The sequence below is a fragment of the Oryctolagus cuniculus genome, chromosome 16 (genome assembly GCF_051225735.1).
Source record: "Oryctolagus cuniculus isolate XC-2025 breed Fujian yellow rabbit chromosome 16, ASM5122573v1, whole genome shotgun sequence".
In the NCBI taxonomy this organism is placed as follows: domain Eukaryota; kingdom Metazoa; phylum Chordata; class Mammalia; order Lagomorpha; family Leporidae; genus Oryctolagus; species Oryctolagus cuniculus.
Window position 1 is genome coordinate 22,885,957 of NC_142882.1, and position 23,155 is coordinate 22,909,111.

A 23,155-nucleotide genomic window follows, 5' to 3' on the forward strand; every position below is an offset into this window, starting at 1 on the left:
TCTTTCTTTCTTTTTTTGACAGGCAGAGTGGACAGTGAGAGAGAGAGACAGAGAGAAAGGTCTTCCTTTGCCATTGGTTCACCCTCCAATGGCCAGCGCGGCCAGCGCGCTGTAGCCGGCGCACCGCGCTGATCCGATGGCAGGAGCCAGGTGCTTCTCCTGGTCTCCCATGGGGTGCAGGGCCCAAGCACTTGGGCCATCCTCCACTGCACTCCCTGGCCACAGCAGAGAGCCCAAGCAGCCATTTTCAAACGATCCATTGACAAGCACAGAACCCACGCTCACTGTGGGGCAACCATCACCTCTACCTAGGTCCAAGACATGTGCCCACGAAGCAGCTGTTGTCTGTTCCCCCCAGGCCCCTGGAACCACCGATCTGCATTCTATTGCCATAGATTTTTGTATTCTAGAGTAAAAACAGCTCACCACGGATAAATGGGTAAATAGAGTTTGGTGCGTCAGATGGTGGAATATTACTGAGCCATGAAAAATGCATGGAGGCGCTGGCCCCTGCTGCAAGGAGCCTGAATGGCTAGCGTATTTTGCCAAGTGAGGGCAGCCAGACACAGTTCGTGTCACTGTGATAGGAACCATCCAGTGACAGTGGCTGTAACATTTGTTTTCCATTTGATCTCCAGAGCGTGGACCACACGTAGCTTCCTTTTCTTGCATATATTTTGGGATTGGAGAGATTAGGGGTCCAGCATGAGAGTCATTTTGGAGGGAAGGAACCAAGACTTAGATGAGCAAAAAAAAAAAAATAAATAAAAAAGATCAGGAAAAGTTAATCCTACTTGTGCTGGGGAAAACCAACTGATTGTTTTTTTTTTTTCTTTGTTCTCACACCACAATCAACACAGAAAGTGTGCGTGATTTCAGAAGGTGTTGGGAGGCAGTCGGTTCTGCAGTGGGCAGCGGCTGAGTGTCCACTAATTCCTGTCTGTCCAGAAGTGGCATCCGATCCCGCAGGTTGAGGGCTCAGTCCCCAGTCCTGCACTCCACTTTTTTTTTTTTAATTTTTATTTTTTTTATTTTTGACAGGCAGAATGGACAGTGAGAGAGAGAGAAAGGTCTTTCTTTGCCGTTGGTTCACTCTCCAATGGCTGCTGCGGCTGGCGGGCTGCGCTGATCCAGAGCCGGGAGCCAGGTGCTTCTCCCGGTCTCCCATGGGGTGCAGGGCCCAAGCACTTGGGTCATCCTCCACTGCACTCCCGGGCCACAGCAGAGAGCTGGCCTGGAAGAGGGGCAACCGGGACAGAATCCGGCGCCCCGACCGGGACTAGAACCTGGTGTGCCAGTGCTGCAAGGCGGAGGATCAGCCTATTGAGCCACGGCGCTGGCCCTCTGCACTCCACTTTGAACCCAGGGGCCAGTCCATGCTTCTAGAACGTTGTTCTCAATGGCTATGAATTGGGGTTGCCATGACCCTCTCCTCAGATTCGATTAATTAGCTAGAGTGGTTCACGGAACCCGAGGAAACACGGCCATCCCATTTGCGGACTTGTTCTAAAGACTGTAACTCCCAGCTCTAGGAACACATTGGGTGAGGTCTGGCAGGGACCTGAACACGGGACGTTCTGTCTCCGTGGAAGTGAGGTGCACCTGCCACCCTCCCAGCACATGGGTGAACTCTCGACCCCCTTCCTTTGGGCCTTCCCTGAATTCTGCCCTGGGTTTTTCCGGGGACCTCACCGTGTAGGCATGATTGATGTGTGGACAGCCATGTCCAAGTGGGACTGGACAAAAAGGGGGTGTGGTGTGACCTGAAGTGGATGGAGGACCAGTTCTGCTTCTGAGTGAACAGGGAAGGACCCCTCTAAAGTGATTGGCTCTCTGTTTTTAAATTTGAGACACACAGAAAGAGAAAACTCCCATGCCCGAGTTCACTGACCCCCCTCCCACCCCTAACAAATGCTTGCAATGGCTAAGGCAGGAGCTAGGAGCCAGAAACTCCATCCAGCTCTCCCACCTGTTAGTTAAGTCCTCATGGCTGCTTCTCCATGTACTCCATTAGCGGGAAGCTGCAGTCAGGAGTTGGAGCTGGCCATGGAATCCAGGCGCTCTTGCTGTAGGCTGTACCATCCCAGCTGGCATCCTACCTGCTAGCCTAAATGCCCAGCTTTTTCTTTTCTTTTTTTATTATACTTTTTTGGGGGGTACAATGTGTTGTGATTGAATGAGGTAGTTAGCATTTCTGGTTCCTTAGATGGCAAAAATTCTTCATGAACACATATTCACGGCACATTGTATGCTGTGTACTGATCCTATCAGGGCAGTCACCACCTCTGTCTCCTTGTCATTCATTACTCATGTCTGGAGTCATTTATGTATTTTATGAATGGCTTTTTTGCAGCCATTCATAAAATACACAATAGGTTAGGGTGAGCTGCAGTGTTCCCATCTTGGTGTACTGGTGCTGGACTTTATCTCTTCCATCCAACTGCCCATGCGAAGGATCTTCAGACCTATTTGACTTTCTTTTATCTGCCTTGGAAGGGAGTTATGAGCCAGGGACGGTGGACAAAAAACCTAAAAAAATGATCATATTACAATACTAGTAGCAGCCATGGTGATTAAAAAATGTGCTGTAGAATTACAATCAGATGCATCCCGTTGCATGTTCTCCTAAGCATATTAATTTTTTTTACTGACTCAAGGTTTGTTTAATGTATTTGAAAGACAGAGAGACACTCACAGGGAAAGATAGAGTTCTCCCATCTGCTGATTCAATCCCCAAATGCCCACAACAGCTGGGGCTGGGCTGGGGCCAAAGCCAGGAGCCTGGTATTCAATCCAGGTCTCCCATGTGGATGGCAGAAGCCCAAGTTCTTGAGCCGTCCCCTTCTGCCTCCTAGGATGTGCATCGTTGGGAAGCTGGGATTAGGAGCGGAGCCAGGATTGAAACCCAGGCATTCCAATTTGGGTTGCTGACATCCCAAGAGGTGTCTTAACTACTGCACAGGATGCCTACCCCTAAATTCCCTAATCCTCACAGGAACTAGTGTAAAAACTGCCGAGAGACCCTATGTAGCATGGATCCACCTACCTTGGATAGATTCCTTATTCCAGAATCAAAGTGTTGGAAATTTGACTATTTTTTTTTGACAGGCAGAGTGGACAGTGAGAGAGAGGGACAGAGAGAAAGGTCTTCCTTTACCGTTGGCTCACCCTCCAATGGCCACTGCGGCCGGCGCACCGCGCTGATCCGAAGGCAGGAGCCAGGTGCTTCTCCTGGTCTCCCATGGGGTGCAGGGCCCAAGCACTTGGGCCATCCTCCACTGCACTCCCTGGCCACAGCAGAGAGCTGGCCTGGAAGAGGGGCAACCGGGACAGAATCCGGCGCCCCGACCGGGACTAGAACCTGGTGTGCTGGCGCTGCAAGGCAGAGGATTAGCCTAGTGAGCTGCGGTGCCGGCTGAAATTTGACTATTATTAAGGAGCAGACCGTCCACCAAACCGATTTGGTATTAGGTGTTGGCATTTTCTGATTTTCCTGATGACATAATGGGTCAATTTCCTCTCCCCTTCCACCCAGTAGGTGAAGGGTCAGTCTTTACAAATGTCTCAGAGGCTGTTAGTAAATGATGCTGGGTTTGTTTGCAGCATCTGCGTGGATGTGAAATTCAACAGGAGGCTCTTGGCGCTGGCCGTGGTGCTGAAAACACCATTGGGCGGCACCAAGTTTAAGGGGCATTGACTTCTCTCTGTCTCTGCATGGTCGGCTGGATTTTGGTTGATGCTGTGTGTTGCAGAGTTGGAAGCCCATGACTGAGAGTCAGAGGCTCTCTGCTGGAAGTTGAAAAACTCATTAATAGGATCCACTTCAGATGGGTTAACAGCCAATGGTTGATGACTGCTGAATTCAGCTGGAGCCGTTGGTTGGGACTTGGGGCTGGCGTCACCCGTGTGGTCTGATCTACATGGTTAAGGTCCCAAGTGCACGCTCCAGTTTTTAAATAAATGCAACCTCATCAACCTTACTTCCTGTAAGCCACTGAGTGGTCCTTAGGGACCACCAGCTTAAAAGCACTGCTTGATCTTGAACAATTTGTTTCCTTACTCTGAGCCTTCATTTCCTTAATCTGGAAAACGAGGCTTAGAACAGAATCCACTCCCAGAGGAATTAACAGAGACAAGGAGCCTACCATGGTATCTGCACTTTGAATGTATCTATGTAGGGACCTCAATGCCCCCTGGGAGCCACAGGGGAGGGAGGGCCTTCTGCCCGGCCTTCCCCACAACTTCGGCTGCACAGTTGACTCATTCAAGGGTGTCTCCTCTAAACGTGCCCCACACCAGGTGGCCCCCCAGCAGGAGGACAGAGTCGTGATGAGTGAATAGATTTGGCTTGGTGTTTGCAGCAGCCACAGGAGGTTGGGCGTGAGATGGGGGTGGCTGTGTCAGAAGGAGCAGTCTGCATGGTTTAGGCTCTCTGTAAGGGCTTGCTAAGAGGGCAGGCACTGGCAGCCATGCCAACTTTGAGAATCGATTTCCTCTCTCTCTCTGTCTCTCTGTGTGCTGGGTCCCAAGAACAAGATACCATCATAGGTGCGGCTCTGCTTGTCCCCTTCTCCCCGGGGGAGGGGTGGGTGCCTCTGCAGGTCCCCGCCAGTCTGTGGAGGCGGGCAGGTTTGTGTGTGTCTGCACCTGCCCGCCCGGGCTCTCTCAGCTCTCCTGGCTTCCAAGGCCAGTTTTTGCTCGCATCAGAGAGGCTTCTCCGCTTTCAGTTCTTCTCCTCCCTCTCCCCCTCCCTTGGGCCTCCTCTTGCTGGCTGATTATACTGGCTCTGCTGACACAGGGACTTTCTTTCCAAACCAATCAGGGAGCAGGAAGGCTCAGCTCAGCGAACAGAGGCATTGCTCACCGCAGCTGGGAGTGAGAACCCAGCCTTTCTAAATTAGGAAGATCAGGCATGACTTGAGATTTGGCTGAAAAGAACCTCACCTCCTCCCTCCTCTCCACCCTCCATCCCCTTCCGGCACCAGACCCCCTCTCCCCCAGCCCGCAATACCCAGGGCAACCTTTAACTTCAGCCCCCAGGGGCAAGGCACCTTGGCCTGTGTGCGTCTCTTGTCCAAGCACTCACCACGCGTTTCCAGGGGCTGCGTGTATCCTTAACCCACCCACCGAGATGGGGAGAGATGCAGGAAACAAAAGCCATGCTCCCTCTCTCCCTGCCCTCCAGAGGTGGTGACTGAACACCTGCTACGGAATGGACACCCTCTTCAGTGTAGGGGACAAAGCATTGAATGACCACATGCACAGAACTGGGAGGGAGACAGTGAATGACAAAGAAGGAAATCGTTAACAGATGTTCGACCAAGGCCAAAAGGAAAAAGAATAATGTGAGGGAAGGGTGGTGGAAAGGAAGTGCCCTCTGAGCAAAGACCTAAAGAAAGTGAGGGAGGGAATCCTGTGGGTGCTTGGGAAAAAGAATGATGACAGGTGCAAAGGCCCTGGGGCAGGAGTGTGGTCTGTTAGGACTGGCAGCTGTGGAGGAGGGGAGAGTAGAGAGGAGGGCAGGGAGGTGACGGGGACAGGTCATACCAGGCCCTGCTGGCGGCTGAAGGCTGGGCTTCTCTTCTTGAGTGAGGTGGGACACTGAGTGCTCAATGGTGCTTTTAGCTGGATTGTTCTTCCCTGCTCATCTGTTTGATTGTTACATTGCTTCTGTTTCAGGATATGGGGTTGACTTCTCCTGGGGTCAGAAGGGACTGGAGGAGAAAGAGGAGCCCCCCCCCCACCTGCTTCTGGATAACCCACAGCTGCAGTTACCTAAGCCCCTCCCCACCCATCAGCCGGCACTTCCTAAGCAAGGCCGTGCACACAGATCTCTGGGAGATTTTTTTTTTTTTAATGTGCAACCTGCAGATGCCACTGGTCCTTGCATCTTGCTGGGGTAGCACGAGTCTCAGGTGAATGTGGGCTCCTGGGTAGGACACGTCTTCAGGGTTTGTGGGTGAGTGGAGACAGAGGAGTGATGAGAAACAGGAAGGAGAAAGAGAGAGTGAGAGAGCGAGCAGGCAGCTTCTTCCTTGGCCTGTTTGCCCAGGCTTCATTGGAGAACTGTGGTCTTGGGCAGCTGAAACCCCTGACGGTGCAGCCTGTAAAAAAAAAAAATGTGCTGTGTGCCGGCCAGCCTGCTGGGATTCTTCCTGGAACCTTCAGTGTGGAGCTGATACGAATAGGAAGGCACATCCCAGCCGTGCCGGGGCGAGAGGCCAGGGGAGCCGAGGAAGGAGATGCGTTTTGTCTTGCTGCTGCAGCAAGCTAAGATGCTGAGCTGGCAGGGAGCGAAGTCGGATTCCAATCACGATGAGAGGCAGCCAGGAAAGGGCTTGGCCTCGCCTCGCTGTGTACAAATATTGTCTCCTATTTTCCAGGCTTGCAGGGTGAGGCGGGCACACCCGGCTTTGTTCTCCGGGGGCCCTCCGTGACCAGCAGCCTGGAGGCAGGGAGCCAATCAGAGATGCTTGGTGACAAGACTGGCTTTTGTTGGCTCCCTGGATTGTCCTGAGTCTGAGCTTTGCAGAGTCTGCACGGAGCTGACAGCTGGAGGCAGAGACGGGGAGGGAGCCGGCTGAAAGAGCGGCCTGCGTTTTCCGGCCCGGTGGAGATTTAACTCCTGGATTCTCTCTTTCAGGATCAGTCTTTCCACCTGGCAAGTGGGTTTTTTTTTTTTGTTGGCTTCAACTTCCCTCGCCTGCCCCCAGCCTGCAGTAGGGACAAAGGGGAGACTGACGCTAATTTTCTTTTCTTTTTTAAGACTTATTTGAAAGGCAGAGAGAGAAAGAGAGAGAGAGAGATATCTCCATCTACTGGTTCATTCCCCAAATGACCTCAAAGGCTGGGGCTGGGCCAGGCTGAAGCCAGGAGCCAGGAGCTCCATCCGGGTCTCCCACGTGGGTGGCAGGGACCCAAATCCTTGCGCCACCACCACCTGCTGCATTAGCAGGGAGCTGAGTCACAAGTGCAGAGCAGCCAGGACTCCAACCAGGCACCAATATCGGGTGTCGGCGTCCCGAGTGTGAGTGGTGGCTTAGCCCGCTGGGCCCCAACCCCAACCCCACCATCTTAATTTTCCAAAGGAGAAATCTCGGAGGGGAGCCAAGTTCCCCCAAAAGAGGCCCCATGAATGCTTCATGGAATGTGAAATGAAGAGAGTGTCGCTGGGGGCCACAGCCACCGCCTGCCCCCTACAATCCCAGCATGGGCTGGAATGATCGGCCCCAGGTGCAAGTCATGCTGAGTAAGGATCATGGTTAGCTGGCGCCGCGGCTCACTAGGCTAATCCTCCGCCTTGCAGCGCCGGCACACCGGGTTCTAGTCCCGGTCGGGGCGCCGGATTCTGTCCCGGTTGCCCCTCTTCCAGGCCAGCTCTCTGCTGTGGCCAGGGAGTGCAGTGGAGGATGGCCCAAGTGCTTGGGCCCTGCACCCCATGGGAGACCAGGAGAAGCACCTGGCTCCTGCCATCGGATCAGCGCAGTGCGCCGGCCGCAGCGCGCCAGCCATGGCGGCCATTGGAGGGTGAACCAACGGCAAAGGAAGACCTTTCTCTCTGTCTCGCTCTCACTGTCCACTCTGCCTGTCGAAAAAAAAAAAGGTTCATGGTCATCTCTCCCTAGCGTCCTCTTCCTGCTCCTAGACCCCACACGCGTCCCCCGGCTTCTCAGAGGTTTCATGGGTGGCGGCTTGTGGGGCCTTTGGCCCTGGGGTGTCATTGTTTATTCTCTGTCACTTCAGCAGCTGAAATGAACGCTGACGTGGAATGAACAAGGTAAACCCTCCCCGAGTGAGCGTGACACGCCCATGGGGCGCCCCGGCAGCCTCCTACAGAGCTGTCAGGGGCTGTCCCCGCCTGGAGGGACAGCAGGGACAGCTTCTGGTGAGAGCCACATGGCCTGCCCTGCCCTCCTTCACGTCTTGAAATGTCAGACTCCCAGACACCTGCCCTTAAGCTCATGTCCTACAATTGGCCAGTTTTAGAATTTATTTTTTATTTCTTTGGAAGTCGGAGAGAGAGGCACACAGACAGACAGACAGAGATCTCCCATCCACTGGTCACTCCCCAAATACCTGCCACAGGGGACCAGCACTGTGACAAAGCAGGCTAAGCTGCTGCCTGCAGTGCCAGCATCCCATATGGGCACTGGTTCGAGTCCTGGCTGCTCCACTTCTGATCCAGCTCCCTGCTAATGCACCTGGGAAAGCAGTGGAAGATGGCCCAAGTGCTTGTGCACCTGCTATGCATGTGAGAGACCTGGATGGAGCTCCTGGCTTCTGCCTGGCTCAGCCCTGTCCATTGAGGCCATTCGAGAAGTGAACTAGTGGATGGAAGCTAGCTAGCTCTCTCTCTCCCTCTCTCTCTCCCTCTATGTGTCTGTGTCCATCTGTAACTCTGCTTCTCAAATACAACAAATTTAAAAACTCTTTAACAAATAAAAATTTTTTTTGACAGGCAGAGTGGATAATGAGAGAGAGACAGAGAGAAAGGTCTTCGTTTTGCCGTTGGTTCACCCTCCAATGGCCACCACGGCTGGCACGCTGCGGCCAGCGCACTGCGCTGATCCGAAGGCAGGAGCCAGGTGCTTATCCTGGTCTCCCATGGGGTGCAAGGCCCAAGCACTTGGGCCATCCTCCACTGCACTCCCTGGCCACAGCAGAGAGCTGGACTGGAAGAGGGGCAACGGGACAGAATCTGGCGCCCTGACCGGGACTAGAACCCGGTGTGCCGGCGCTGCTAGGTGGAGGATTAGCCTATTGAGCCGTGGCGCCAGCCTAACAAATAAAAATTTTAAAAAATACCTGCTATAAGCCAGGGCTGGACCAGGCTGAAGCCAGGAGCCAGGAACTCCATCCAGGTCTCCCATATGGGTGGGCAGGGACCGAAGCCCGTGAGCTGCCACCTGCTGCCTCCAAGAGTGCGCGTTAGCAGGAAGCTGGAGTCAGGAGCAGAGCTGGGACTCTGGGAGCCAGGCCCTCCGACATGGGGTGCAGGCGTCGCCTGTGGCGTCTTGAGCACTGCACCAAATGTAGGCTCTGCACCATGAACTTCAAAGTACCAGTGCAGCGGCGTTTAGGCACTCAGGATATCCACGGTGGTTGGCAACTTACCACCTTGGTCCAGTTCCAAAGCACTGGGCAGGCACTCCTGGTGCCCACCCTCTCTCTCTTCCCGACCCCCAGCCACCACTAAATCTGCTTTCTGTTTCTATGGATTTGCTATGCTGGGCATTTCTTGTATATGGGGTCATTCATACACAGAACAGTCTTTTTATTTATTATTTATTTGAAAGTCAGAATTACACAGAGAGAGGAGAGGCAGAGAGAGAGAGAGAGAGAGAGAGAGAGAGAGAGAGAGAGGTCTTCCATCTGCTGGTTCACTCCCAATTGGCCACAATGGCCTGAGCTGCACCAATCCGAAGCCAGGAGCCAGGGGCTTCCTCCAGGTCTTCCCACATGCGTGTAGGGGCCAAAGGACTTGGGCCATCTTCTACTGCTTTCCCAGGCCCTAGCAGAGAGCTGGATTGGAAGTGGAGCAGCCGGGACTTGAACCAGCGTCCACATGGGATGCCGGCACCTCAGGCAGCGGCTTTACACCCTACGCCACAGCCCCGGCCCCCAGAATGTATCTTAAATTTACAGTAGAGTCAAAGGCTTAACGCTCTACTAAAGAAAGAGTTCAACAGATAGAAAGGAAGAGGGGTTGGCTCAGCAGGACCTGCCCCAGGTTTGGGATCCACAGAGAGAGAGGAGCACCTGCTGATAGGCACTGGGGTCATCCACACTGGAGGAGGGGCACATCCAGTGTGGGTGGAGGGCATGGGAGCAGGCGTGAGACGGTTTTGGGCTTAGACCGAAGGGGACAAGCTCACCTTGAAACTCCGCCCCCACTTCCCACCCCTGCCCCATGCCCCTTGCTCTTAACCCAGCTGGGAAGGTTTTCCTTAACTCCATGATACTCCCTTTGAGTACATGATTTTAGCCACCATCATAGCAAACTGCATTGTCCTGGCGCTGGAGCAGCATCTGCCAGATGACGACAAGACCCCGATGTCTGAGCGGCTGGTGAGTGACGCCCCCTTGGGACTTTCTGCTTTGCTTTTAGTGGGGTGCACTGACTGGGGTGGGGGTGGGGAGTGGCGGTACAGCAGGCTCTCCGTCCTGGACCCAACAGCCAGATCTTTGTCATAAGAGGTTTTTTTTTTTTTTTAATTTAATTGAAAGGCAGAGTGACAGATCTTCCATCCACTGGTTCACTCCCCTCCAAAATGCCTGCAACAGCCAGGGCTGGGTCAAGCTGAAGCCAGGAGCCAGGACCTCCATCCGGGTCTCCCATGGGGCTGCCAGGGGCCCAAACATCTGGGGCCATCAGTCGCTGCCTTTCCAGGTGCATTGGCAGGGAGCTGGACTGGAAGCAGAGGTGCTGGGACTTGGTGCTCTAACATAGAATGGAAGAGTCCCAGGCAGTGGCTTCATCCATTGCATCACAACTCCCACCCCAAGAGCCAGGCCTCTCGTGAGCTCCAGGAACCCACAGGGAGAAACTCTCCTGCCACACCCCCCCCAACCCTGGACACCCAGAAGACCCAGTGTCCACTAGGGTGGGGCAGACAGGCCAGTGACAAGGGGCCCCACTGCTCCTGGAAACATCACCTTCAAAAACAACACCAGCAAAATCCTTGTAAAAATGTTGGCCTTCCAGAGAACATGATGATAACATGGGTCTCAAAACTTTTATTGCACCCAAATAAATCCATCTTTTCATTGTTTCCCCAAGTCCCCGATTCAACAGCTTTTGTGGAAATTTTGTCACGTGCTCTGCCCATGCCCTTCTTTCTTTCTTTCTTTTTTTTTTTTTTTAAGTCTCCTTGATTTGCCTTTCTTGGCGGGGCGTATCTTAACGCAGGTCCCAGACAACTTGCCCACGTGGGTGTGCATTGTTGTAGATGGGGTGGCCCTGTCTTCTTGCACTGCCCAAGGACAAGCTTATCCAACAGAGTTCAGAGCGGGTCTCTCCACTCCACTGAGAACCAGCCTGCGTGTGAATTTCCATGATGGTTCCCCCTGAGCCACGGATGTGGGCTGGAAACCAAGTCCAGCTGCCTGAGGAATGGCCCACATGCTGGTTTCTGACTGGTTGTTCCTTTATGATGTGCCTCTGTGTCGTCACTCACCCTGTTCCGCTGTGGGACCTCTGTGACGTCATCCAGCTTTGCTTCTATGACGTCACCCAGCTCGCTCCACTATGACATCACTCAGTTTGTGCCTCAAGGATGTCATTCAGCTTGTTCACCTCCAGTCCCTGTGTTTCTTGTACATTCAAAACGCAACTGCTCATTCCCTAGAACTCTACTGGGCTGCACACCAGCACCAACACCCTTCCGGCAGCTGCAGCCCGGTTCTTCAGGCCCCGAGATTCTCACGTTCAGCGAGGGACCCCGCCCTCCTCTCTGCCGTCATTCCAGAACCAGAAATCACCTCGGGGTGGAGAGAAGGGGGTGTCAGACCCCACTGAGCCCCAACCCACGCGATGTTGGTGGCCTCAGGACTCCAGCGTTGGGACAAAGTTCCTTGTCCCTAAACCACAGTGCCCGAGGCTGGGGACCTGGTAAAGAACACAGCATTATTTTGCTCCGAGCTTCAGGGAGCGAAAGGTCACCCCGCTGGTTTGGCTTCCGGGAAGTCCTCCTGGCTTTGTGACGGCATGATGGCATGGCTGCCATCACCGAGGGAACCTGCGCAGGACGGAGAGGTCACGTGGTAGGACAGGAAGTCAGGGAGGGAGCACCGGAAGCCAGAGAGTGAGACAGAGTGCCTACTGCACCGGAAGTCAGAGAGTGAGAGAGAGCTCCCAGTGGGTGGGAAACCAGAGAGGGAGAGCTCATGTGGTGGGACAGGAAGTTGGGGAGGGAGGGGTCACGTGGTGGTTCTGGAAGCCAGAGTGAAAGAGAGAGCCTACTGCACCGGAAGTCAGAGAGGGAAGGATCATGTGGTAGGACAGGAAGTCAGGGAAGGAGGGGTCACGTGGTGGCTCCGGAAGCCAGAGAAGGAGGAGTCACGTGGTGGGACAGGAAGCCAGAGGTTCCGGGGCCAGGTTTGCTCTTCCATAACAGCTCACTGAGCCCTAAGTCACTCCGATGACCTCACCACCTCTCACGAGGCCCCGCCTCTTAAAGGTTCCAGCACTTCTGAACTCTGGGGACCCGGCTTCCCGTACTGTCTTGGGAAGACAAGCCATGTGCAGAGCCTAGCAGGGCCTATCCTAAACACACACACACAGAGACACACACACACACACACACGGTGCCTCGCGACCCTATGTATTCCAGACTTGTGTTCGTGTTCCCTTAAGATGAGGCTGAGTAGCAAAGAAACGTTTGGAAGTCAATGAAGAGGGCAGCCAGTGGCAAGCTAATGGGAAGAATTGTAGGGGCAGAAAGCAAATAATGGACACTCGAGAAGCATTCTGGGTAAAAAGCCAGGTAGAGGCTCTGTGCACACCGCGTATACAGTTTAATTTCCAACAGGAGAGGTGACCGACCAGCTGGAAGCCAGGACTGTTGGGGTGTGGGGGTGCAGAACTACTTTGCCACTATTTTGGCAACATGAATGGCCATGCTGGTGTGTCCCAGTTGAGAGCCAGCCATGGAAGGGGGGGTCAGATTTTAGAGTAAGGTCAACGCACAGGCTCCAACCTTCAAAGCCCTTAGATACTATGTGGGACCAATGCCTTCCAGTAGGACTTTCTGCAATGACAGAAATCAACGCCTTCTATCTGTACCATCCAGTACAGTACCCGTGGGAAAGGTAGCTAGTGTGACTACGGAACTGCAACTTGAAATCTTACTATGTGGAGCCAGCACTGTGGCACAGTGGGTTCAGCCCCAGCCCACAACACTGTCCATAAGAGTGCTGGTTCAAATCCCAGCTGCTCTGCTTCTGATCCAGCTCCCTGCTAATGTACCTGGAGAGACAGCAGAAGATGGCCCAAGTACTTGGGCCCCTGTTGCCACATATGGGAGCCCCAAGGTCTCCCAGCCCTGGCCATCTGGGGAGTGAACCAACAGATGGAAGATATGTTCTCTCTCTCTCTCTCTCTCTCTCTCTCTCACACACACACACACACACACACATATCTATCTCTAATCTCTCTGTCTTGCCCTCTCCCTCTGCAACTCGACCTTTCAAGTACATGAATACATACATCTTTTTTTAAAAAATAAAATGTCTTATTATGTTTAAATTAAGAGTAAATGGGCACTTGCGGCCAGGGACTTGCCATATGGGCTTGTGCGAACAGTTTGTGACGCTGGCCAAGAGGAAACAAAGCGGTCTCCTCTGCATTTCTGCTTCTCTTGCAAAGACTTTAGGACGAGAGAACCTTGGAAGGGTGCAGTGGGGGAGGGAGTGGGTGCTGGACAGCTGAGGGAGGTGGGAGGCAGGCGGTATCTCTCTGGGCGGGTCTCGCCATGCTCTGCTGCACACGAGGCACTGAACTTGTCTCCTCTGCCTTCCAGGATGACACAGAACCGTACTTCATTGGCATTTTTTGTTTCGAGGCTGGAATTAAAATTATCGCCCTGGGGTTTGCCTTCCACAAAGGGTCCTACCTAAGGAACGGTTGGAACGTGATGGACTTTGTGGTGGTGCTAACTGGGTAAGTGCCGTGCACCTGCTGAGTCCTTTCGATTTCTCTCAGAGGCGAACAATGGTGAGATTTTGGAGGTGGGATGGCGGGTGTGGCCCAGGCTGGGCCCCCTGTGTTCTTTCACGTGCACCTGCCGCCTTCTCTCCCCCAACCTGTGCCCCACCTCAGTATCTCAACAGCAGATGTTTTCTGTTGCAGTTAGAATAATGATGCTTTGCAGTTGGCTATTTGCAAAGTGCTTTTGGTCATTTTGATCACTTAAGCCTCAAAACCACCCAAGGAATTAGGAAATACTAACATTCCCATCTGACCCCTGAGGAGCCTTGAAAAACTGAGAAGAAATGGTCCGAGACCCCAGTGTCCCTGTGTGGTGGGGCAGAGGTTGGAACCTAAGGTGAGAACTTTTGAGTTTCTAACTGTTGGAGGCGCGTGGGTCCCGTCTGTTGCTTAGGGCTGTCTTGCCTTTTTTTTTTTTTTTTTTTTTTTTTGCAACTTGGTGAATGTTTGTTGGAGACTTTTGGGTGCAGGGCGTGGTTATGACTGTGGAGGAAGCCAAGCTCAAGGAGATACAGATCCTGCCTCCAAGGAGTTTTCAGGTCCGTATTTTTCAGGTCAGAGCTGGACTGATCCGAAGCCATGAGCCAGGTGCTTCCTCCTGGTCTCCCATGGGGTGCAGGGCCCAAGGACTTGGGCATCCTCCACTGCATTCCCAGGCCACAACAGAGAGCTGGACTGGAAGAGGAGCTACCCGGACAGAACCAGTGCCCCAACTGGGACTAGATCCCAGGGTGCCGGCGCCACAGGCGGAGGATTAGCCTAGTGAGCCGCAGCGCCGGTCACCTGTATTATCTTTTAACTAATCCAATTCTCTATGAACTTTGTGAAGCTCCTTTGTATAATGAGCTAGGGTTGACAGGTGTATGTGTACCCATTCTCATTCAAGGATTCTCTATAAGACAACATGAGTTGCTGTCACAAAAGATCTGAGACTAGGAAGTGGCTTCAACAACAGAAATTTGTTTCTCCTTAAAAAAGGGAGCGGATTTGATGAGCAGCCATCCAGGCTCTGTAAGGGACCCCAAGGTCTTCAGCAAACCCCAGTGTAGATGTGGCCATTATCCATGGAGTGCCGACTCCTCCTCTGCCCCGGCTGTGGTCTTCTGGGACCACTCATCATGGGGAGGTCCCCTGCACAGCCCCCTTCCCCGGGGCCATCGTTCCTGCTGCTTCTGGTCCTGTTGTGGGTCTGAGCTCCCACGATTCAGATGCCGACCGTGTGTGTTGTTCGAGACAGGAACGTTGCTTCCCCAAAGGGGAGCTGGGCGGTTTTTGTTGAGGTGTCCAGGTGTGGGTAGTCTCTGGTGAGGGCTGTGAGCTCACTCGTGTGGGCGTGGCTTTCTTGTCAAGGGGCATGGCTGTCCACTGAGGGGCGTGTCTGTGATCTCACTCGTGTGGGCGTGGCTTCTATCAAAGGGCGTGGCTACCCACCGAGAGGCGTGACTGTGGACCCACTCATGCAGGTGTGGCTTCTATTGAGGGGCATGTTTATCCATGGAGGGACGTGGCTGTGGACTCGTGTGGGCTTAGCTGTCTACTGGGGGGCATAGCAGTGAGCTCATTTGTGTGGGTGTGACTTCTATTGAGGGGTGTGGCTATCCATGGAGGGTGTGGCTGTGTGCTCACTCACGTGGGCATAGCTTCTACTGGAGGGCGTGTCTGCTGAGGGGCATGGTTGTGGGCTCACTCGTGTGGGCATGGCTTCTATTGAGGGACGTGGTTATCCACAGAGGGTTGTGGCTCTGGGCTCACTTTGTGTGGGCGTGGTTTGTACTGAGGGGCATGGTTGTGTACTGAGGGGTGTGGCTGTCCTCTGTGGGCTGGTCCCTCAGTCCTGTGTCTTGGGGCCTTGGCACACTCCAGGGACAGGATGTGGCACTGGGCATTTTTCTGTTACTGTGCTAGGAAATTTGCCTGTGAAGCAGTCCCTTGGCCAAGTTCTTGTCGAAAAATGTTTGCTAAAGATATTCAAGGGCCAATGTTTGGTCTAGTGGTTAAGGCACTTTTTATTTCTCATTAGTCCCTCAAGAATACAAGATAATGACTGTTTATGTGGTGGTTACATTGTATAAGGTGTAAGAAGATCTACAGATGATTAAAGGGCTGTGGGGCTGTGTCCATTTATTTCAAGAAGTAGAGTTACAGATGGGGGGGGGGAGAGAGAGTGTGTGTGTGAGAGAGAGAGAGAGAGAGAGAGGGAGAGGTCTTCCATTTGCTGGTTCACTCCCCAAATGGCCAGAGCTGAACCAATCTGAATCCAGGAGCCAGGAGCTTCTTCTGGGTCTCCCATGTGGGTGCAGGATCCCAATGACTTGGGTCATTATCTACTGCTTTTCCAGACCATAGCAGAGAGCTGGATTGGAAGTGGAGCAGCCAAGACTCAAACTCGTGCCCGTATGGGATGCCGGCACTGCAGGCGGTGGCTTTACCCACTACACCACAGCGCCGGCCCCTGTGCATAGCTTCTGTGCAAATATTATGCCATTTTATAGAAGGGACTCGAGCAGCTACAGATGCAGGTGTCAGTGGGAGGTTCTGGAGTGGGGAACAGCTGTCTGTGGCACTGCTTCGTGGGCATGAAGTTTCTGTATCAAGGTCTTCTTCCACAACCCGCCTCTTGTGCTGCATGTGGGATCCATCTAACGAGAACACGTCTCATTCACCCACCCTCGGAGCTGTGCAGTGCCCAGCGGGATGGACGTTAGGGACCGCATTTACCCACTTCTGTCTGCTTCCTGCCTGGGGCTGTTTCGATAGCAGCTGCGTCTGGCTGGGGCGTGTACCCAGGAGTGGAACTGCTGAGTTGTGGACTCCACGCATCTTCAACCTCGCTGGATGTTGCCAAATTGCCCTGAGTGGTTGTGCCAATTTACGTTCCCAGAGGCTGTCTGTGCTGGCAGGAAGCAGCTTTAAAAACCCCTGGCTCTTGAAAGACCTGAAGAAACTCCTGTGCTGTCTTTTTTAAATTTATTTATTGGAAAGGCAGAGTTATAGAGGACCACAAGGGGAGAGAGAGAGATCTTCCATCCGCTGGTTCACTCCCCCCAAATGCCTGAAACAGCCAGGACTGGGACCAGGCTGAAACCAGGAGCCAGACGCTCCATCCGGATCTCCCATGCAGGTGCAGGGGCCCAAGGACTTGGGCCATCTTCCACTGCTTTCCCAGGCCACAGCAGAGAGCTGGATCAGAAGTGGAGCAGCCAGGACTTGAACCCACAATGCTGACCCCTAGTGAACACTTTTTGATTCATTCACTGTCTTCCCAGATTTCCCAAGCAAAGCATGGCAGTGAAACATGGCTCATTTTCCCATGAACTCCCAAGATCTCCCTCTACTTGTGCAAAGCTGGGTGGAAAAACTCTTCCCTGTGGATTTCTTTTTCATTTGTTCTTCAAAGCCTCTGAGAAAGTCTAACTTTGTCATTTGATCAAACCCTGTTAAAGCATATATTTGCATTGTATTTGAAGTTCTGATCTGAAAAATGTGTTGGGGGAAGGTTTCCGAGGCTCGGCCGTGAGTTGGAGATGACAGAGCTCTCCCTGTGATGCCCAAAGGTGGAGCGCCACACACAACCCAGGGACCGTGTCACAGCACGTGTGGCTCAAGGAAGAGGGTGTTGTCTCTGCCCGCCGCCACCAGCACCTGTAGCTGCTCAGTGGGGTGGGTCGAGCTGGGAGGTGAAGATGCTTCTGAGGATGGAGATGGGCTGCAATTATAAGAAGGCAAGGCCCAGGGATGGCGTTGAGGCACAGTTGGCTGATTCTCTGCCTGCCACACGAGCTTCCTATATGGGCGCTGGTTCGAGTCCTGGCTGCTCCACTTCTGATCCAGCTCTCTGCTATGGCCTGGGAAAGCAGTGGAAGATGGCCCAAGTCCTTGGGCCCCTGCACCCGCATGGGAGACCTGGAAGAAGCTCCTGGCTCCTGGCTTCCTCCTGGCCCCAGCCCTGGCTGTTGCAGCCATTTGGAAAGTGAACCAGTGGACAGACTCTCTCTCTCTCTCTCTCTCTCACTTTCTCTCTCTCTCTCTCTCTCTCTCTCTCTCTCTCTCTCTCTCCAACTATGCCTTTCAAATACATCAATACATCTTTTAACAAAAAGAAGATGGAGATGGGGCCCATTCACTGACAGACAGATGGAGACGGTCCAGGAACCCATGGCAGATTGCCCGTCAGTTAAACTTGGGATGGAGGAGTTCTGAGTGTTCAGCATCTGTGATGTTTGTGACTCTGTGAGCACAAATACTCCCTTTTGGGTGGTCCTGTGCAACTGCTCTAGGTGTGCAGCAAATCTGCTGAGGATCAGAGGCAAGGAAAAGACCCGAGTACTGGGCAGCCAGCAGGAAACGATGCTGATTTTAAGGTTTCTGGTAGCATTGCCAAACTTGAGGGCTCCATGGACACTGGACGGGCCAGCCCCTCCATTCCACTCACAACAAAGCTGAGATGCAGAGAGGCTGCGCTGCCCTGGGTCTGTGGATTCATATGTTGATGGGCGCTTGGGTTGATTCTGCGTTTGGTGGTGGGGTTATGCACATGATGTATGCACAGATCTCTCCAAATCCATTTGCATTTCTGCCCAGTCCGTACTCAGGAATGGGATTGCTGACTTGTGTGTGGCAGTTCTGCATTTAATATTTGCTCATTGTATTTCTCCAGTCCTTTTTTGTTTTGTTTTTTTTTTTTTTTTTGACAGGCAGAGTGGATAGTGCGAGAGAGAGAGAGACAGAGAGAAAGGTCTTCCTTTGCCATTGGTTCACCCTCCAACGGCCACCGTGGCCGGTGCACTGCAGCCAGCGCACCGTGCTGATCCGATGGAAGGAGCCAGGTGCTTCTCCTGGTCTCCCATGGGGTGCAGGGCCCAAGTACTTGGGCCATCCTCCACTGCCTTCCCGGGCCACAGCAGAGAGCTGGCCTGGAAGAGGGGCAACCGGGAAAGAATCCCCGACCGGGACTAGAACCCGGGGTGCCAGCGCCGCTAGGTGGAGGATTAGCCTATTGAGCTGCGGCGCCGGCCTTCCAGTCCTTTTTTAAGAAAAGATTTTATTTACTTATTTGAGAGGTAGAATTACAGAGAAAGAGAGAGACCGCGCGACAGAGAGCACTCTCGTTCTCTAGTTCACTCCCCAAACGCCCTCAAGAGTTGGAGCTGGGCTCAACCAAATCTGGGCGCTGGAAGCTCTGTCCAGGTGTCCCCTGTGACCTGGCAGAGATCCAAGGACTTGAGCTGTTCCCTGCTCCCTCCCAACAATGACGCCCGTCAGCCAGGAGCTGGAATCAGGAGCAAGAGGCAAGTTTGAAACTCAGGCAGTTAATGACGCCTGTGTTATGGTTTCTTTCCCTTCAAATGTACACAAACCTCTCTCAAATGGTAACAATGTATCACAATGTACACACAAGCACAGAGTGCACAAGGTGGCATTTGCAGTTGCCAGCCAGCGAGGGAAAGCAACACATAGATGCAGTATTAAGTCATAGCTTCCTAGAATTAACCCCAATGCAGGCTGTGGTGCTGGATGGATTTCGCAGCCTCCTCCTATTGCTGCTCCCCAAAGCCAAGCCACACGTGGGGAGGTGCAGCTAGTGAAGCTGCCGCTATGACACCAGCTCCCCAGTTCAAGTCCTGGCTGCTCCGCTTCCCAATCCAGCCCCCTGCTGATGCACCCTGGGAAGGCAACAGCTGGTGACGGGCCAAGCGCTGGGGCCCCTGTCACCCATGTGGGAGACCCGGATGGAGCTCCTGGCTCACCGCCTTTGGCCTGGCCCAGCCCTGGCTGTTGCAGCCATTTGGGGAGTGAATCAGCAGACGGATCTCTCTCTCTCTCTCTCTCTCTCTCTCTCTCTCTCTCTCTCTCTCTCCCCTTCCACCATACTCTGCCTTTCCAATGGATCATAACAAATAAGTCTTCTGTTTTAAAAGAAAGTTGTATGTGAATTGTTGGCCACTCAGGTATTTTGTGGCTCTGACCCCAAGAGGTTTAACCACTCACCCAAAGTCACCTCATACGGAATGGATCCTGGACTTGAACCCACACCATACCAGAATCTAGAATCTAGCTTGGTGAGCCTGACATGATTCCCTACAATCAAGCTTTGCCAAGGAAACAGCCTGGAGAGTTTGAGTGCTTTAGGGTAGAGACTCAGGGAGACACTTCCTTCCCTTGTCAAATCAGGGGTTCTGCTGCAGCGAGGGGACAAGGAGGTGACCAGCAGTGGGATAGCCCAGTGACTCAAGGCCTGGACTTCAGAGTCACAGCAGGCTCTGCCCACTCTGACCTTGTGACCCTGACTTGATATCTTTTAAAAAAAAAAAAAACAGAAAAAAGATTTATTTATTTGTGTGAAAGGCAGAGTTACAGAGAGATAGAGATAGAGATAGAGAGAGAGAGAGAGAGAGAGAGAGAGGTCTTCCATCCACTGGTTCTCTCCCCAGATGGTCACAACAGCTGGAGCTGGGCCAATTGGAAGACAGAAGCCAGGAGTTTCTTCAGGGTCTCCCATGCAGGTGCAGGGGCCAAGGACTTGGGCCATCTTCCACTGCTTTCCTAGGCCATAGCAGAGAGCTGGATCAGAAGTGGAGCAGCCAGGACTCGAACCCACGCCCCTATGGGATGCCAGCACTGCAGGCGGTGGCCTTACCCACTGTGCCACAGCACCAGGCCCACACACCTGATTCCTTCAGCTCCTCTCTAAATGCACCTGCAGCTGCACTGGGTGGTTCCCACACAGACTCCTCTCTCAGGAACCCCCACCCCACTCCCACCCCCCAACACTCATGTCTGTCTGCGTCTCCATCAGAGGGCCTTCTCCGACTGCATGGAGTCTGCTCAGCCCACATTTCCGATGCTTGGCACCCCCAGGAGCGTCCTGTAACCCCTGATCTGGGCAGTCAGCACACCAGTGCTGTGGCTTTCCCACTAATAGCCGAGTTACGTTACACAGCGATGCCCGATGCCCCCAGCGAGACTCAATTCCAGTTGCTTGTAGTGAAGCCCTCTAGTTCCGTGTGTGTAGCCTCCACAAATCCCTTCCTCCCCAGATTTCTCATTCCTTGGTTCACCTCCTAAGTCACCCATCTGCCTCCACGTCCTTGGAATTTGCTTTCCCAGGATCGCAAACCCAACTCAGGGAGCCAAAGTTGGAGAGTTACAGCTTTCAGGACCCCGGACAGTGCCCAGTGCCCTGCCTCAGCACCATGGACAGTGCCCCAACTCCCTTCTGTCCTATCTGCTCCATGCTGGGGTGGGAGCCACAGCCAGGTGACCTTGTACCCTAGCGAGCTCCTTGGCCATTTCCCTTGGTGGGGCTGGAGAAGACTCCGCCACCCATCCCTCCAAGTCTGGGAGCCCTTGTAACTTGAAGTGCTTTCCCGGCGGCGGGGGGCGGGGGGTATCTGACCGCTGTTTCCACGGTTTCTTGAGCTAATGACACCTCTCCTCCCTCCGGGACAGGGAGTGGAAGCGCTGTGCCTTGCTTCTGTCTGGGAAGGACCCAGTTCGACCCCGAGAGCAAGACCTACCCCTTCTCCGGGGCTTCTGTTACTGTGAGGTCTTCAAAAAGTTCATGGACAATGTGTATCATAAAAACAAAAGGCTACACATGGATTTCAGATTTTTTTTTGCAGCAAAGTGAACTTAGCTTTGGATTCCATTTTTTTTCCCTCAAACTTTTTCAATCATCCTGGTAGGGTGACAAAGCTGAGATTTGGTTGGGTCGAGAACGAGGGAAGCCTCCTCTTTCCCCGATGGCTCCTGATTCTACCCTGGCCGCTAGGGGTCACGTCCAACGTCAAGGCTGTGAGTGCTTTTGTCTCCAGCTTGGATCTCTCTCGAAGCTTCCACTTGGGAGAATGTTCGCAGGTGTCTCACGTTCAAGGTGTCCGAAGCCCCTGCCCTGAACAGTTCCCCTTCCTGCCCCTCCCCGTGTCAGAGAAGTTCTGCCCTTCTAGGGCCCCAGGCCAAAAGCCTCAGCATCTCTTCCCGTGTCCCTTCCCCATGGCTAAGCCTGCACACCTTGTAGACTCGGGGCTGGCATATGGTGCATGGGGTTAAGCTGCCGCCTGTGGTGCTGGTGTCCCATACCAGAGCCCAGTTGGCTGCTTTGGTGGCACCAATATGAACAACTTTGTGCAGAAGGAGGGAAGTGGGTGTTGTCTGAGCAGGGAAGCATTCTTAGGCCCACTCTGCATGGTTGTACAGGTTGCACATGGAACAAGGAGGCCGGTGTGTGTTTTCTAAATGTGTAACTCCACTCAGCTTAAACCACTTGTGGGGACATCAGAGGCTAAGGAGGATCTGGTGTTGAGGCCCAGGTGCCCTCTGGCCCTGATGAGCTGGGATTTCAGCAGCCAAGGCCTCATAGTGTGATCAGGGGGTCACAGAACTCAGTAGAGCAGCCCCTCCTGCTGCTGGCGACAGGCGGAGGCTTGCTGGTAGAGACCAGCAGCTTTTCAGGGGGCTCAGCCCCCACTTGGGAGCCCCGGCTGATCCACTTCCCATCCAGCTCCCTGCTGATCTACCTGGGAAGGCAGCGGAAGAGGACCCAAGTGCTTGGGTCCCTGCCGCCCATGTGGGCGGCCGGGATGGAGCTCCAGGCTCCTGGCTTCTGCCTGGCCCAGCCCTGGTTGTTGCTGGCACTTGGGGAGTGAACCAGGAGATAGAAGATCTCTCCCTATCTCTCACTCTGCCTTTCAAGTAAAATAACCAAAGGAAAAAACCACAATGGGGAAATTGCCCCACTTAGCTTTGCAAGCGTCCCCGCTAGGCAGCTGCCAGGGCCCTGCCTGCTCACATGCACTTGGGTCTCCCAGCCACAGGGCCTTTGCATGTGCCATACAGAGTTTTGGTCCTACTGGCAATGGGCAAATAAAGATATCGCTAGGGCTTTACAGATGACAAAATTGAGTCCCAGAGATGCTAGAGGACTTGCCCCAAGCCTCCCAGCTTAGAAAGTGGGCAGAATCAGCATTGGAACACAGAAGCTGTTAGCCACAGCGCTGAGCCGATGGAGTGAGTGCAGGGTTGCAACCCAGTGCTCTCTGACGCGGGCACCTGGGAAGCAAAGACCGTGGTCTCAAACATTCCCTGCTGGTCTCAGCCCCTGGCAGATGAAGTCCATAGTGCTGATTTATGTGTTTATTTGAAACACACACACACAGAGAGAGAGAGAGAGAGAGAGAGAGACATCCTACAAATGTCCCCAACGGCCAGGACTGGGCCAGGCTGAAGCCAGGAGCTCCATCCAGGTCTCCCACATGGGTGGCAGGGACCCAAGCCCCTGAGCCATCGCCTGCTACCTTGTCAGGTGCATCAGCCGGGAGCTGGATCAGAAGTGGAGGAGGTGGGACTCGAACCTGGCACTGTGATATGGGATGTGGGTGCCCCAGACACCCAGCGCATCATGTCAGCTGTAACATAAGAGCATGCCGCAGGGGGTGGGGAGAGGATGTG

General features: G+C 53.6%; 1 protein-coding gene across 10 annotated transcripts in view; it reads left to right on the plus strand.

Moving 5' to 3' along the window:
- CACNA1A (calcium voltage-gated channel subunit alpha1 A) overlaps nucleotides 1-23,155 on the plus strand; it is a 211,952-nt gene that overhangs the window by 65,947 nt on the left and 122,850 nt on the right. For 9 of the 10 annotated variants that reach the window (XR_016222260.1, XM_089315017.1, XM_089315018.1 and 6 more), the window contains 2 exons: nucleotides 9,962-10,068; nucleotides 13,521-13,660. Coding sequence is in view for 9 of the 10 variants with exons in the window: in XM_089315017.1 (XP_089171143.1) it covers nucleotides 9,962-10,068; nucleotides 13,521-13,660 (247 nt within the window). In the remaining variant the exon portion in view is untranslated. 10 annotated transcript variants of the gene reach the window in all.